The sequence below is a fragment of the Sceloporus occidentalis genome, unplaced genomic scaffold, assembly GCF_023333645.1.
Source record: "Sceloporus occidentalis isolate IW3139 unplaced genomic scaffold, rSceOcc1.0.p SCAF_6, whole genome shotgun sequence".
Taxonomy (NCBI): domain Eukaryota; kingdom Metazoa; phylum Chordata; class Lepidosauria; order Squamata; family Phrynosomatidae; genus Sceloporus; species Sceloporus occidentalis.
The window spans coordinates 111,093,775-111,110,010 of record NW_028316986.1 but is presented as its reverse complement, the minus strand read 5'-3'; the positions used below and the strand labels follow the sequence as shown (position 1 = coordinate 111,110,010).

Below are 16,236 nucleotides of genomic sequence, written 5' to 3'. Positions count from 1 at the left end.
TGGGGGGGGGGGGGTTAAAGACATCATGACTCAAGTTTCTGATGTTGAAAGAGCCCATTAGGGTGTTCATCTATACATCTCAAAAGGTCCTAATGTCATTTGCCACCCTGAGCACTACTCGCCCTATTCAGCTATGGCACTCATATATTGTCTACTTAGCTTCTTTCTCCTACACGTCATCACAAGGGCAATCAGATCCCATTCTGCTCAGGTCTCCAAGCTATTACCAAGAAAAGAAACACAACAGCAAATAGAGAAACACCCACTTCACTGAAATATTGCCTCACATAAACTAAGTATATTTTTCCAAAATAGTAAACTAGTTATATGTGGGAGCTGTGCTACTGACTCTCATTAGGGATTTATTGAGGTCTCCAATTCACAGTTTATATGATACGATAACATAATAAACTACATCAACATCTGTCTCATAAGTGTGCTTACCACAAATCTTGTTAAATTAGACATTAATGCAGCAGTTGCCCAGATCTTTACCGAAAACTTCTATAAATGAGCTTCTGGAAGCTAATTCACCAACCCAGATTTTCCAACACTTGGCGAGGAAATAATACGAACAGACTACCTCTGAAGGCTTATGTAGTGCATAAAAAGATCTGGAGGAGAAAAACAAGCTGATCCATTTATTTTAAATCTCAGCTTACCCTGACAGATACTCTCTGCCCCAACACACATTTATTGTGTTGTGTGTCACTCTTCCAGTCCCTGGAATGATGGGGCATCTCCTTTTTATATATTTGGGGGCTTTGTATATATCAAAGTCCCACCCCCTTCAAGTGATTCCAAAAGCTTCTACATCAATTCAAAAACAAAGTTTTAAAACAGCACATCTGGAATGCTCATAATACTTCCTATACATTGCACTATTGTAAGCCTTACAACAACCCTGTAAAGTGAAACAGATATCTTATTGCCATAGTGTATATGGAGGTTAAAGCTGAGATGCTGTGGCTTCTCTAAGACCATCAATCAAGTTCACAGTACAGGCACAATTTGAATCAGAGGTTTTCCAATTTGCAGTCAAATCTGGTAGCCACCATACTATATGAAAACTCTTTCAAACACTGGAGCCTCATGCCTACAGTCCTTTAGAACTACTGAGCTTCACCCAGTTACAGTTACCAACTCTGGGGAGAGCTGATGTGTCCTCTCTATCAATCTCTCTAACAAGAAACTCAAGTGGGAGTGCTACTACAAATGGACTGAAGACATTACCACTACAAAACAAGTTAAGATACCAGCAAGCACGGGAGAACCCCAGAGACTGTAGAAGTACAGTTGTCCCTCCATATTCATGGGGTTTTTGGCACCGCAAGTGCCAAAGCTGTGAATACAGAGGGACAAACTGTATAAGCAAAACAAAACCCCTGTAAAAACCCTATGCCCAAGATCCTATATAGTTTGTTGTTACTGTGTGCCTTCAAATTGCTTCTGACTTATGGTGACACTAAGGCAAATATAAATAAATAAATATAAAATTATATTATTGCCTTCTGTAATGTATGTCTCCTTTTACATCCAAGTGACCACCTTTCCCTCCCTCATTAGGCTATAGGAGAGTCTAAATATTCATGCCATTTCTACAATTTGATACATGTTTCATTTTACTGCTCTTTTAATTGTTTCCATACAATTCCATAAATTAGTTGTTTACTAATCATTTTAATGGATCTCCCTTTTTAAATAAATTATTTTGCAGGGTGTTTTAAAGATAGCAAAGTTCTAAACATAAAGTAAAATGCAACATAACTATACCTTGGATGGTATTCAATATTTAGAATATGAAAAAAAGGACTATTTACAGATACTGCTCACATCCTGTAAGAATTAGGATGCTTTCAGACATTGAAAACCTTATCCATAACCCTATTACTGTCAGCACCACCTAGCGAATAAGATATCTGACCATGTAGTCATTATAATCATATGCCATGCCAACACAAGTCAGTATCCCAAAAGTCAGAATGGAAAGTGATTCTAATACAAACACATATCAGTACTCAACTTTCTTTCCTTTTGTGCTGTGGGAAGCTTCAAACATAAAAAATAAGTAACAGAAAAAACCCAAAGACTTCTATTTTGTTTTTTTGTTTTTTTAACACAACTCATTTTGCTCATGGGTTAAAACAGTCGCCATATGAGTAACCCCACAGAAATAGCCTAAAAAGAAAATATGTCAAATAAAAGGTTGTTTTGTTTTGTTTTTCGAATTGCACAATAAAAGTTTAAAAGTGATTGGTAAAATATTTTTATGTGGAAGTCATGCAAATATTATCATAATATAAATATAATATACATCATAAATCATAAATAATAATAAATAAATGTTATATCTGCTTTAAAATGTCTATTTTGAAGGTACTTTTTGTTAAAAGAAGAATTAGAATTATTTCTGTACTATTGATGCACTGAATCCCATACCAGGAGAATGGTGGGTTAGACAAGAAATTGAATTAAATGAAATAAGAGCTTAGAAAATAAGACATAAAAGAAAGTAGACTGTTCTGTATTTGCCAGAGAAGAAGATGGAAAAGGGGTGGAATAACTCCATTTTAAAATTTCCAGCCCCACTAATGCCTCCCCCCCCACACACACACTATACCTCAAGGTAAAGGCAGAAGTGTGAAGGAAAGAAAATGTTAGTGGAATCCATTTTTCCAACATACAAGAGATCAAGAATTTTTATGCCTCTTTCCTTCAAAGACAGATTTACACTTTTTACTTTATTAAGAAGAAAAAAAGAGCAAGCTGGAAAACATATAATAGAGGAAGTTATGAGAAATGTACAAACAGTGCAGAAGAGAAATTATTTTATTAAAGATAAAGCACTCAGGGTCATTCAATTAAATTGATTGCCAATAAGTTCAGAACAAAGAAAAGGGCAATATGTTCCTTCACACAATGCATAATTAACTTCCAGAATTCACTGCCTAAAGAATGCAAGAAAGACAATAAATAGTTTGGGTATCATTTGGGAAATGATCTCTCGAATCTAGAGAGAAGGGGTTTATCAACAGCTTCTAGCTAGGTAAGCTCAATGCTTAAAAATGGCATACGATTATTAGATAACCATAAACAAATAAGCAAGACATTCTCATGTATTTCCAGGAAGCTTTGGCTGGCTGCCATTCATTCAAAACTGGAAGACTAGATGAAATTTACTGAGCAAGTTGATTCTTAATACAAAATTCTCATTATCATATACTCTTAGAATACTACCCACCTTCCCTGTTCAGCAGGACATCATTTTCACATTTCCCCCAGCCATAGGCCAGCACTGGAAGATCAGGCACTGGAAGGAGCATATGGAAATCCTATGCTTCATGCATTTAGCATTCGATCAAATCTGCTCACCATTTTAACTTAGATATACCAGTGCAAAAACACTAAGGGTAGTCATGCAATATACACAGCCATTTTTCAAAAGGTTTTGAGATTTTCCAAGGTTTCTTTGTTCCCCTGTGAAAAGACTAGATGAGCTTTACTGGGCTACAATAGTTTGCCCATGTCTACTAAATGCTCTAAGCAGTAGCACATGCACAGGGATGTAGTTTGTCTATTCTCAGTTCCTACAGGGCAATGACAACAATGTTGGCTAGTGCTCTGCAATAATGATGAGTTCACCCACCATCTTTGGCAAAAACATCAATGTTACACTTAAGGAAGCAAACTTTGAAAACTGTTGCTTTTACAAGGTATGCTTTAGTTATTTTCTTATGCTGCCTTGTTGCACCACTGCTTGCAGTGATGTAGCTATTTATGTCTGCCATACAGCATACCTGTGTCCGTAGAATTTCACTTTTCGACAACTGCATATCTCCAGTCAGCTCCTTTACTGTGATGCCTAGTGGCTCCAGACGCTTGCTGAAGTAATTTGTCATTTCAGCTGCCAAGGCCTTCATAGGAGCAACATAAACAATCTGCACCAAAAAGCACACCAGTTTGATAAATGAGCAAAGTGTACAAAACTGTGGGTTTCAAAGCAACTGATACAAATCACAATTTATTGTGAAATATGATCCCTAGCATTTACACAGCAAACAGGGAAGAGAGAAATACCTTAACAGCAGTATATGGAAAGTAGCTAGCTATTGGTACTAGATAAGTATGTGGCTATTTAAAAAAAACACACCAGACTTTCTGATATACAAGCTTATCATTTGGAAAATTGGTTTCATATGAAAGCTAAATACATTTTAAAGGTTTTCACATGGATAATAAGCTTTCATAGCAGAAAAAATACCACATGGTAGCAATTAAATCAATCAAGAGAGTCCAGGCTCCACTACCATGTGACCTGGAGAAAACTCAATGTCCTTCTTGAATTCATACAAATATGGAGGATTCTGTCACTGCCGTTAACTTACAGGATAAAAAGCAGATCCTACCTTAAATTCATCCTTTTTGATAACTCCCTGTTGAACATGCTGGCGGATTTCATGTAGAACAGTTAACATGGCAATATTAGTTTTCCCTGCCCCGGTAGGTGCACAGATTAGCATGTTCTCATTTGTGTTGTAAGCAGTTTCAAAAACAATGGACTGGATTCGATTTAATCTTTTCATGCCCTGGAATGCAAGTTGTCCAATCTGCAAGAAAGTCCAAATAAGAAAGAGACACTTTGGTGATCAAAATACCACATTCACTGCTAGTAGGGAACAAAGGGAATATATAATTTGGAGTGGGCAACTGTGAAAGACTATAGGGCTGCAATAGCTCCTGAGTAGACCTTAGATGAACCCCGCCCCCATGTACACACCTCCATAAAAGAACTGCTCTCAAACACCCTCTAACGGCTGTAGGGGAGTATTTTAGCTATGTTTTTAGGCCCACCTAAGAATAAAAAGTGAGCAGAATTCAATTCCCGTTTCAAAAAAGCCCTCTCCTGAGCCTAGATTGCCAAGGAAGGCAAATGTGTGGTGAATATACCCTTCACATTTTGGGGCATTTAGACCCCTGGGAGCCACAGAAACAGGCCTGGGGTCACAGATGGGCCATGGGCTGGACTTTGCTCACTCGACATAATTGAACATTATAAATAAGGAAAGGGAGTATATATATATATTTTTTAAAAAAAAAAAATAACTAAACAGTTTTTTCTGTTTAACTTCAACATTTTTAATCCTTATTTTTATATCTCAAAAAACAGTTACTGTATATACTCATGTATATATAGAAATTTAGGTTGAAAAAGTGACCCCAAAAACCTGAGATTCATGGGTCAATGTAAGTACCGTATTTTAAGTCATAGATATATAGATATGTAGATATATATCTTGAAAGGCAAGAGTTTAATCTGCCCTGGAAGCTCTGGCTCCCTTCTAGTCTCTCATCCATCCAATCTTTAGTATGAGCACAAATAGTTATGCCTGCAGGATTTTTTAAGTTTTTTGGCATTGTTTTCCTTTGCTTCATCCTTTACACCCTTCATTACATGCTCCTCAGTTTTATCCTCGACTTACCCACGGATCATATCAAAATCCCTAATTATGGCCCCAAAACCTGCCCTCGAGTTATATATGAGGTCGACTTATAGTCAAGTATATACGGTACTTTTACTTATCTAAATCCAGCTTTGCATTGGTGTTATGGTGCTACCACAGTGGAGCATCTTCATCCTTCTCCCCCTTTTAGCCCTCTACACTACCCTAAAAACATACCTGGTGGGTTTTCTAACCCTGCAGAACAGATTTTTGAGATATCTAAGAAACAAAGATTGTCCCTTCCCATTTTCTGGTTCCAATAACAGAAGCCCAGCATTGGATACTGCTCATTTGTTAGATATGGATATTTATAATTATCCTCTCCTTTACATTTAATCTGACATTTCACAGGCTCTATTTGAACAGGCAATTACTAATATTTTTGATTCTTCTCTGTCGTGTATCCCCCAGACCAAGGTCTGCAGATTCTTTCTCTAGAACATTGCTAAAATCCGTCCATTTCTCTCGGCCTCTACTGCCAAGACTCTGGTCCATGCCCTGGTGGTCTTGTGACTAGATTATTGTAACCTCCTTCTGGCAGGGCTTCCTCTCCCTCATCTCCGTCCTTTAATTTCTGTCCAGCATTCAGCTGCATGCATTATTACATCCGCTCGCCACTTTGACCATGTTTTTCCTTTATTATCATCTCTTCACTGGCTCCCCTTCCCCTTCCGTATTCAGTATAAGCTTTTGTTGTTGGCTTTTAAAGCTCTGCATGGGCTGGCCCCTCCTTATTTATCTGAACTTCTTTCTCCTCACATTCCCACTTTTACCCTCTGCTGTCCCAGCCTAGGATTTCCACCACCTCTTCCCGGATTTGTCCCTTCTTTTTTTTTTTTTTTAAATCAAGATTTTATTGCAATTAAAACATACAACTACAGGTTCAACATATAAGTGAAGAAAAAGCAAAGAGAAACATATAAACGTATACATATTACGTCACATATATTACATATATACTCACAAAATACATTCACCAAGCTTACCATATAACTAACATTGCTTCCCTTAAACCATATATCTCATTCAGTCTAATTGACAACATAGAAGACATAAAGACTGAAATAAAAAACTAAGAATAAATAAAAAAACAAAAAAACAAACAAAAAGGAAACAAAAAAAATCTATCTACATATGTTGTTTCAATACTATTCTTTCTGTTCCTTCTATCCCATCTTCCTTTACATTTGGAAATACCTAAATACTATGCTTTACAAGTTTATTCCCCCTTTTTTCCGTTAATAAAGAAGTTCACATGGTAGATCTAACTGTTACAACAAACCTCAAATACAAGCTTATTATCTATTCCTATTATCCTTGTTATCATATGTATCAAGACAACTCCATTCTTTTGCTAAATTTTCTTTTGATGTTCCTTTCAAAGAAGCAGAGAGTATATCCATATTTTTTGCTTCGTAGAGCTTAACCAACCATTCTTCATTAGACGGGGTATTAGCATTTTTCCAATATTGTGCATATAAAATCCTTGCACATGTTACCATATACAAAATAATTCTACAAAGCTTTACAGTCTTTATATTTTGTGTTATATTTAATAAAAACAATTTCAGATCTAATGTTATTTTTATGAGTAAGATGTTTTGCATTACTTCTTGAATCCTTTTCCAGAACTCTTTTGCTTTCGTACATGACCACCACATGTGGAATAGATTCCCCTCAGGTTTCCCACACTTCCAGCATTTATTATTGCCTGTTTTGTATATATGATTAATTATATCTGGTGATAAATGCCATCTGTACATCATTTTAATAGAATTTTCTTTGTAGTTCTGACAATGTAAACTTATTTGTTTCTTTCCAAGCTTTTCCCCATTCATCTAGGGTAATGTCACTCTTAATGTCCTGTGCCCATTTCACCATACAATGTTTAATGGTTTCATTTTCTAAGTCTCTTTGCTTTAGCACTTTATAGTATTTAGATATGTGTTTTCCCTGTTTATCCATTAAGATTTCATCGATTTCATTCTTTACTGTAGTCAACCCTGGTGATTTACTATCTACATTAAAACGATTCCTTAATTGAATATACAGAAACCAATCTTGTGTGGCGCTTTTCTTATTAATTTCTTCCATTGATTTCATGATATATTTCCCCTCAGTGTTTTTGACTATTGTATCTAAGTATCTCAGCCAGGGTCTATCCTTATTTTTTGTTCTGCTATAATAAGCCTCTTGTATTGATGTCCAAGTGGGAATTTTACTATAAAATTGGTGTTTAATTTTTAGCCAAACTTTAAGTAATGCCCTTCTTATAATATGTTGGTTAAATATGCTATCTTTCTTGGGCATATTGTACCATAAGAATGCATGCATACCCAAATTCAAGCTGTAAGCTTCTATGTTCAACGGTTCCTCATTATCTAAACTACACCATTCCTCCAACCATTTTAGACAGGCAGCATAATAATACAATCTAAAGTTCGGTAGGTTACATCCCCCTTTTAGCTTATCGTCTGTTAGAAGTTTCCATCTTATTCTTGATTTCTTGCCCTGCCATAGAAATCTTGTCAGCTCTCTTTGCCATATATTAAAGTATTTATCATTAGACATAATCGGTATATTTGAAAATAGATATATCATCCTTGGGAGTATGTTCATTTTAATTAAGGCAGTTCTTCCTAGAAATGACAGGTTATATTTAGTCCATTTTCCTAGATCGTTTTTTATTTCTGCCCATATTTTTACGTAATTGTTATGGAATAATTCAATATTCCTATTGGTAAAATAAATTCCTAAGTATTTAATCTTAGTCTTTATGTTGAATCCAGATCTTTCTTTAAGTTGTTTTTCTTCTTCCTTGCTCAAATTTTTACTAAGTATCATGTTTTTTTCTGAATTTATTTTGAATCCTGCTAATGATCCAAACTCATTCACAGTTTGTATTAAGGTATCTATACTTTCAATTGGATCATCCAAAAAGATAATAATGTCGTCTGCGAAGATTTTAAGCTTATATACAAATTTTTTAATTTTAACCCCTTTAATTCCTTCTTCTTCTCTTATTTTATTAGCCAAGATTTCAATCATTAAAATAAACAGCAGTGGGGATAGTGGGCACCCCTGTCTTGTACCCCTTTTAATTTTGAAGCATTTTGATTTTTCTTCGTTAATTAGTAGATTTGCTCTTTGGCCTTTATATATTGTCCTTATCCATTTTATAAAGTTTTCTCCCATGTCAGCTTTTTTGATAACTTGAGATAAAAAATTCCAATCTACCTGATCAAAAGCTTTTTCTGCGTCGAGTGCTATACAGGCTAGCTTTTTTTCGTTGTGTCGTTCATAGTATTCTAGTATGTTAATAAGTGTCCTTATATTATTTTGGCCTTGTCTTCTCGGCAGAAATCCATTTTGGTCGTGGTATATGTAATCATTCAGAATTTTTTTTAATCTCTCTGCCACTATTGACGTAACGATTTTATAGTCGACATTTGTTAGCGAAATAGGTCTATAGTTTCTTATTTCATTGTGGTCTTTTTCTCCTTTAGGAATAATTGTTATTAAGGCTTCTCTCCATGTATCTGGAATACCATGAATCTTAATTTCATTGAATGTTTGTTTGAGTGGTTCCATTAGTTCCTCTTTGAATTTTTTATAGTATACAGCTGATAGCCCATCAGGGCCCGAAGCTTTTCCTAGTTTCTGCTTCTGAATAGCCTCCATTATTTCATTATTAGAGATTTCTTTATTTAAATTCTGCTTGTGTGTCTCTTTAATTATCTTAATATTTTGCTTCTTCAAGTATTGCTCAATTTTCTTTTCTTTATCTTCTACAGTGCTACCTCGGGTTACGAAATTAATTCGTTCTGCGGTGCCGTTCGTAACCCGATACATTTCGCAACCCGAAAAGGCTTTCCGTTAGCGCTGGAAAGCCGCTAGCCACGCTTCGCATTTGAATTTCGCGCCGAAACGCGCCGAAATGAATTTCGTAACCCGAAAAATCTTTCGTTACCCGGAACAGTTTTTTCCAATCTAACTTTTTCGTACCCCGGAAATTTCGTAACGCGATCAATTCGTATCCCGGGGTACCACTGTATTTCTGTTTCATCATCATATAGCTCTTCGTAATATTTTACAAAATTTTCTATAATCTCACTTTGTGTCATGTATTGTTTATCCTTATACCTTATTTCGTTAATTATCTTCCTCTCTTTATGTTTTTTTATTTTTTGTGCCAATAACTTTCCTGCTTTGTTTCTGCTTTCAAAATTCTTCTGTCTTATCATTTTCAATTTTGTTGAAATCTCTTTGATGTTCAGAGCTTTAAGTTTTTCTTGTAAAATCTGTACTTCCAATTTTAATTTTTTATCTCCTTTTTCTTTCCATTCCTTTTCCTTTTGCTGCAGTTTATTATGTAATTCTAATTCTTCTTTTTTATTTTTCTTTTTTTGTTCTATATTTATTTTAATGAAAATTCCTCTTAAAACTGCTTTACTTGTGTCCCATACTGTCTTCATTGGTAAATTGTCTAATGTGTTTTCTTTGAAATGCCATTTTATTTCTTCTTTCACCCTGTTTACCACTTTATCATCGGCTAGTAGATCGGCGTTCAATCTCCATGAGAATTCCGTTTTTCTCTCCTGGATTTTTAATTCTATGGGGTTATGATTAGAAATAGGTTTTGTGAGAATTTCAGTCAACTGTATAAGTGGGAGCAAGGTTTTAGATGCTAAAAATAAATCTATTCTTGAGAAAGCGTTGTGTGCTTCAGAGAAGAAAGTATATTCACTTGTTTGGCCATATTTGTATCTCCACACATCGGAGAGTGTTAGCTCATCTATCATTTGAAAAAAAGACTTTGGTAGTTTCCCTTTGGTAGTTTTTTTAATATTTTTTCCCGTATTGGATTTTCTGTCGATGTTGGGATTTATGACTGCATTAAAATCACCCAAAAGTAAAACATTATCATATTTAAATTCTTGAATCCTTTTATGAAGATTTGAGAAATAAATTTCTTTGTTTTCATGAGGTGCATATATTCCTATTGCCAATAATGTCAGGTTTCTTAATTTAACTTCTACTGCTATATACGTTCCATTAGTATCACAAAATATTTCTTTTGATTCAAATTTCTTATTAACGTACAGCGCTACCCCTTTTTTCTTCTTATTTGTTGTCAAAGCATAATATGCACCTAGTTTTGGATTTCTTAAGTATTTCACTTCATCCGTTTTGATTTTGATTTCTTGGATGCATATAATATCGCTTCTTAATTTTTCTAGTTGATGAAAGATTATATTCCTTTTATATTTAGAATTTATACCTTTTATGTTCCACGAAATTATTTTAGTTGACATTGTGTTTGTTGTTGTTTCAATTGATTTAGTTGTTTTTATTATTCCATCCCTTCCACCCCTTTGTTGTGAAGTTTTTTTTTCTTTTTTTCTTATCTCCTTTCCTTTCCTTATTTATTTTATTTTGTTTTGATTTGTCTTCTTTTTATTTCAACAAATACTTTATCTTATATAACTTACACTTTTCCAATATGAAAGTTAAAAAAAAGATATAAGATTTTTAACTGCCACCAGTTGTTTAGAGAGAGAGAGAGAAAAAAACAAACAAAAACAAAGTGTTCTAGTGTTGTTTTATCTTAAATTTAGTTTTATGAGTCTTTTTTGTGAATTCCTTGGTTTGTTACTTCTTAGTTCCAATTCAGAAGGTCCGTTTCTGTTCTCCATTGGATTAAATCTCTCTAATTCTTTTATTGTTGTGTCTTTGTTCTTTCCGTTGTCTTTGCTGGCTCTCCATTCTCTTGCTGGATAATCTTTTTTCCCTCCGTTCTCTTTGTATTCTTTCCTTAATTTTACCTCTATTTCGTTAGCTTTATCTATCGTGTCTATTTTATATCTTTTTTGCTGATAAAAAAAGGACAATCCTTCGATTCTTTCCCATCTAAAGTCAATGTTGATATTCTTCAAAAGACGAGTCAGGGGTTTATATTTCTGTCTGCTCATCATTATTTGTGGTGGTATATCTTTAAAGATTTTTATCTCCATATCCTCTATCCATAGTTTAGTTTCGTAACTTTGTTGAATAAATCTATCTCTTATCTTAGTTCTCGTAAAACATATCACAATGTCTCTAGGAACATTTCTGTCTTTGTTTTGAGGGGAATTTATCCGAAAGATTTTGTCTATTTCAAATTCCATTTCTTCCCGTGTTATATCAATAAATCCAGCCAGAGCAGAGGTAAGTCTCTTGTATAAATCTTCTTTTTTTCCCCCCGTTAATCCTCTTAATTTAATACATTTTCCCAGATATCTTAGTTCATTATTCCAATCCATGTGTTTTTGTTCTTCTCGTTGTAGGTTTGATTCTTTAGAAGATTTTTCTAATATATTAGTTCTTTCTTTTATTTGTTCAACTTCTTTCTGTGTTTTGTTGAGGTCGGCTGTTAATTTGTCCATTTTTCCCCCTATAATATCTAATTCTTTTTTAACATCTTTCCTGATTTCAGATCGAGTATCTTTTACTTCCTCCCTGAATTCAGCACATGCCGTCTTGATATCCTCTTTTGTTTCCATTCTTGCTTCTTTTATTTCTTGTTGTAATTTTCTTATTTCATCCAATATACGAATATTTGGGTCAGTTATCTTAATTGAGTTTTCCATAGAACCTCTTCTTTGTGTTGTTAACAGCAGTTGGGATTGTGTTGATCCTTTATTCGGTTTTGCCATATTTTCTGTTCTTATCTGTTGTTCCTCCTGCTCAATAATTGGAATTTAATTAACTAAACAACAATTACGTATTCAGCTAGATTAACGAATACAAACAGACCAACATAGAATAACACTTAAAATAACACTTCTGTATGATGTACAAATTTCTTGTATATATTATTATTATCTTACACGGCCATTTTATCTTACTTTACATACCAAGGCAATATGACACATAAATATGTTTTCTATTATATTTCCCTTCAGATTAATTTCCTCTTGATTTATAACCAATAATATGTATTGCTGTACTAATATATACACATAATTTTTTTTGAAAAAAAAAAGAGAAAGTAAAAAATAAAAAATAAAAAAAGAAGAAGAAAGGAAAGAAAGAAAGAAAAAAAGAAAAAAAGGGGGGAGAAAAAGAAATAAAGGAAGAAAAAAAAGAAAATTAAAGCAGGAAAAGAAAAGAAAAGGAAAAAAGAAAAGGAAAAAAAGTAAAGAAAAAAAAGAAGGGGAGGAAAACCACACATCCAAGATAACAGGGAGAGATTATTTTTGGGTTTTTTTCTTTTTTCCCTTTAATTTCCTCCTTTCCTTCTTTCCCCTTCTCCCTCGCTCCTTCTCTCCCCTCTTTCCCTTCCCTCCCTTCCTTTTAAGAGTGATTAGACCCCAAGTTCTATTGTTCTAAAGCTTAGCTTCTTGACTTTGTAGACTCAATGTCCTATTTTACAGGAAAAAAGGGAGAGAAGATTATATATGTATTTTTGTTTATGACTAGCAATTTCTTACTCTTTCTCTTCTTCTTTTAGATTGTCTTGTTTACATATGTTTCTCTTATGTATATTATAGTAGATTTGTCCCAATATATATCACTCTTCTTCCTTTTCTTTTCTCTCGTTACAGTTCCACACTCTTTCTTTTATGCACTTTATGAGCTTATTTTGTCAATCTTGACTTTTTACAAGGCAGCGTCAGTTTCCTTAGTCTCTTACCTCAGTCCTTCTTCTTATCCCTCACAAATAGTGTAATTACCTTTGCTTTCCTTTCAATATTTCCCCGTTATTCGTCTCCTTCTCCATCTCCGTCTCTGTCTCTCACACTGCTTGTTTTCCTCTAATTCTCAATTGTGTCTCTTATTCTCTGTTTCTTAATATTCATGCACCTTTCCGTCTCTGTCTCTCCCTCTATGTATCGCCGTCCACCCTCACGTCCATCTATCCTTGCTTTTCAAGCCTCGCCCTCAGTCTCTCTTCGGCGTTTATCTTTTATTTCCTCCTCTTGTCACTCGTGCGCCCTCCTTCTCTCTGCCCCTCGTCCTGCGCGTCCCAGTCTGACTCTGTAACTTACTCGCCTCCTTTCTATCTTCTTCGAGCCTCTTTCATCCTCTGTTTTTGTCTCCGTCGTGCCCGCGCCCTTCTACTGTCGTTCACATGCTTCTTTCCACTCCACCTCCGCTCCGCGCGCCTTTGTCTGTCCCGGCCTCTCACCTCTGGGCTATAATCCTCAATTCACACGGCCCTTTCCTCTTGAGCCAGGTTCCCTTTAAGAGCGCACACAGCTTATGAGGGTTTCTGGGAGTTGTAGTCCAGTGCTCCCCTGTTACCCTTTCCTCTCTTTCTAACTCAACACTGGTGCGCTGAGTCCAGGAAAGCAAGCGAGAAAAAAAGGAATTCTCTCCAATATTTAAGTATAATTTTGTGTTTCTTTTATGCTCTTCTTGTAGCTATTCCTTTTACCATGGATACTTCAGGAATATTTCAAGTAGATAGTCCAAATGTAAATTAAAACGCTTACTTTAGTTGTATTATTGCAGCTCTTTTAAGCATGGTAGGCAGCATCTCCGTAGCTCCGTAGCTTGATGCGGATACAACAGCGGGAGACCACAACCCTACGGCCAAAGTTCTTGAGCCTTTGTCAGGCTTACTTTGGACCCCCCTTTGGTTGCCAGGTTATTCTTCCATCCCAAGAAGAATATGGACGGGTAGTTGTAGACCCCGTTCCATCTAGAACCGCTGGTGTGAAGGTTAGGGTGGAGAACCTCTCTCCCCCACGTCCTTCTCCGTTGCCTCCCACACCGGATTTGTCCCTTCTCACTTGCTGCCCCTCACTCCTGGAACCTCCTTCCCCCACAAGCATGGGTCTTCACTTCTTTAACCAGTTTCAAAACGGAGCTGAAGACTATATTACTCAGGGAAGCGTTCCCAGGCATTGTGTGATTGTTATCTGACTGTTATTTGATATTTGCCTTGATGTGGGATATTCAATGTTTTTAATTTGTTGCTTGGTTATTTTATCTAATGCTATCTTGAATTATTATCTATTGTTTTATATGTATTTTGTTATTATCCTGTAGAATGTACGCCACTGGCAAGTTTCATTTTTATCAATTTTTTAATTGTACGTACAGCACTGTGTAAATCTACAGCACTATATAAATAAAGTTTAATAATAATAAATAATATTTTTGTCCACCACCTTTACTTGCCTAGTTCATTATCTATGCATTGTACCATCATCCACATCAGATTTTTGTTTTGTTTTAACTTTTCAGGTGCACAACTGATCCTGATTTACATTATTGACATCTTTATCACCTTGCACAGAAAGCATTTCATACAATCATTTTCAGGCTTTACACCCCTTGACAGGGAACCAAAACATTATATAGACAATTCATCACAAATAATATCATCAACACTATGTACAATGTTGGTCATTCACCTCATCTCAAAGGAAACAATTAAGAGTAAGACAAAAATTAACCGGAAACTGATATGATTCACAAGTAAAGTCAAGAATATGAGTTTGCATAACCTACAAATGTTTATAAAATTCTATGATGCCTAGGAAGCACAAGCATTTTCATCTGACACAATAAAAAAATACAACTTTTAAGATTGTTTCACCAAGTGAAACCCATTACTGAAGGCTGTTGATAGGCCACAAATATTAATGGAATTTTAAAATCAGGCAATTCTTTGAGATAAAGCTATCAAGTAGCATATTTCTGACACTGCACGAATAGAGACTCTAACAAAAAGTGACTGGTATCACATTTTGCCTGTAAGGTTTTTTGACCAAGGACAACAGGCACTGGATTGTGTCCAGGTGCATGATCAAGATGGTACCACTCATGCTGGACAGCATTATTTGTGTATTTCTTCTCACTCTTCTAGCCACTGGCAAAAGGATCAAGAAGGTTACAGGGCCTTTGTTGTTGTTGTGTTCCTTCAAGCCATTTTAGAACAGCATAAGAAATGTCATTTGGGGCTACCGGAGGAAGAGGAATCAGCAACAATTACCCTGTCTCTTCCTTTAGTAGCAAGCCTTGGCCAGAGGCAAAGAGACATTCAGTTTGTGAAGGGGTAAGTATGGATCTAATCCAGAATGCTGAACTACAGTAGGTTAGGTACACTGTGGTCCCGCAAGGAAATTTTTGAGGCCTCCAAGGGTCTCCAGACACCCAAGTGATTTACTTCCTAATCCTAGGCCTCAAACTGCTGGTGAGCATTTTAGTCTTAAAAAATCAGAGCTAGGGACACTATGTGGTCTTTGGTCTTTTGTCCACTGGGGGACAACACAGCCTCCCAGCATTTTGCCCTCACCTAAACTGGAGAGAACCAATATCTTAGGCAACCTAGTACTGTACGCAAAAAAAATTTCCTTCTTGTGCAAGACTATGAATATAAATCTCGTCTAAGAGAGTTACTAATTCCATTTTATACAGTATAAAATCTATTTGTTTATAAGGATGAGTAAATGAGAAGAGCAGAAACCATTATCAGGAGATGCATAGCTCCCAAGAGATATACCTTTAATAACAAAGAGAGAGCACACAGGACAAAAAAAAATAGCAAGCAATGATGGATTTTGCAGCAATCTAATCTATGAAATGATTTCTAAAAGAGAGTAGGAGAAAGGTATCAAAAGCCCAGGTAGGGTGAGATCTTATAGGGTTCTTCAAACATACACTTTAAGAGACACTGTCATTAAGGAGAAGAAAAGACTCCTCAACACAATTTATTTCAGCAACCTAAGGCACAATTTATTTG

General features: G+C 35.4%; 1 protein-coding gene across 1 annotated transcript in view; it reads right to left on the bottom strand.

Annotated features, from left to right (window-relative positions):
• The window catches only part of ASCC3 (activating signal cointegrator 1 complex subunit 3), a 332,057-nt gene that overhangs the window by 260,090 nt on the left and 55,731 nt on the right, over positions 1-16,236 (bottom strand). Inside the window, exons 9-10 of the mRNA XM_089530681.1 lie at positions 4,407-4,607; positions 3,798-3,938 (exon numbers count right to left, since the gene is read on the bottom strand). Coding sequence (XP_089386807.1) covers positions 3,798-3,938; positions 4,407-4,607 — 342 coding nt within the window. The remainder of the gene's footprint in view (positions 1-3,797; positions 3,939-4,406; positions 4,608-16,236) is intronic.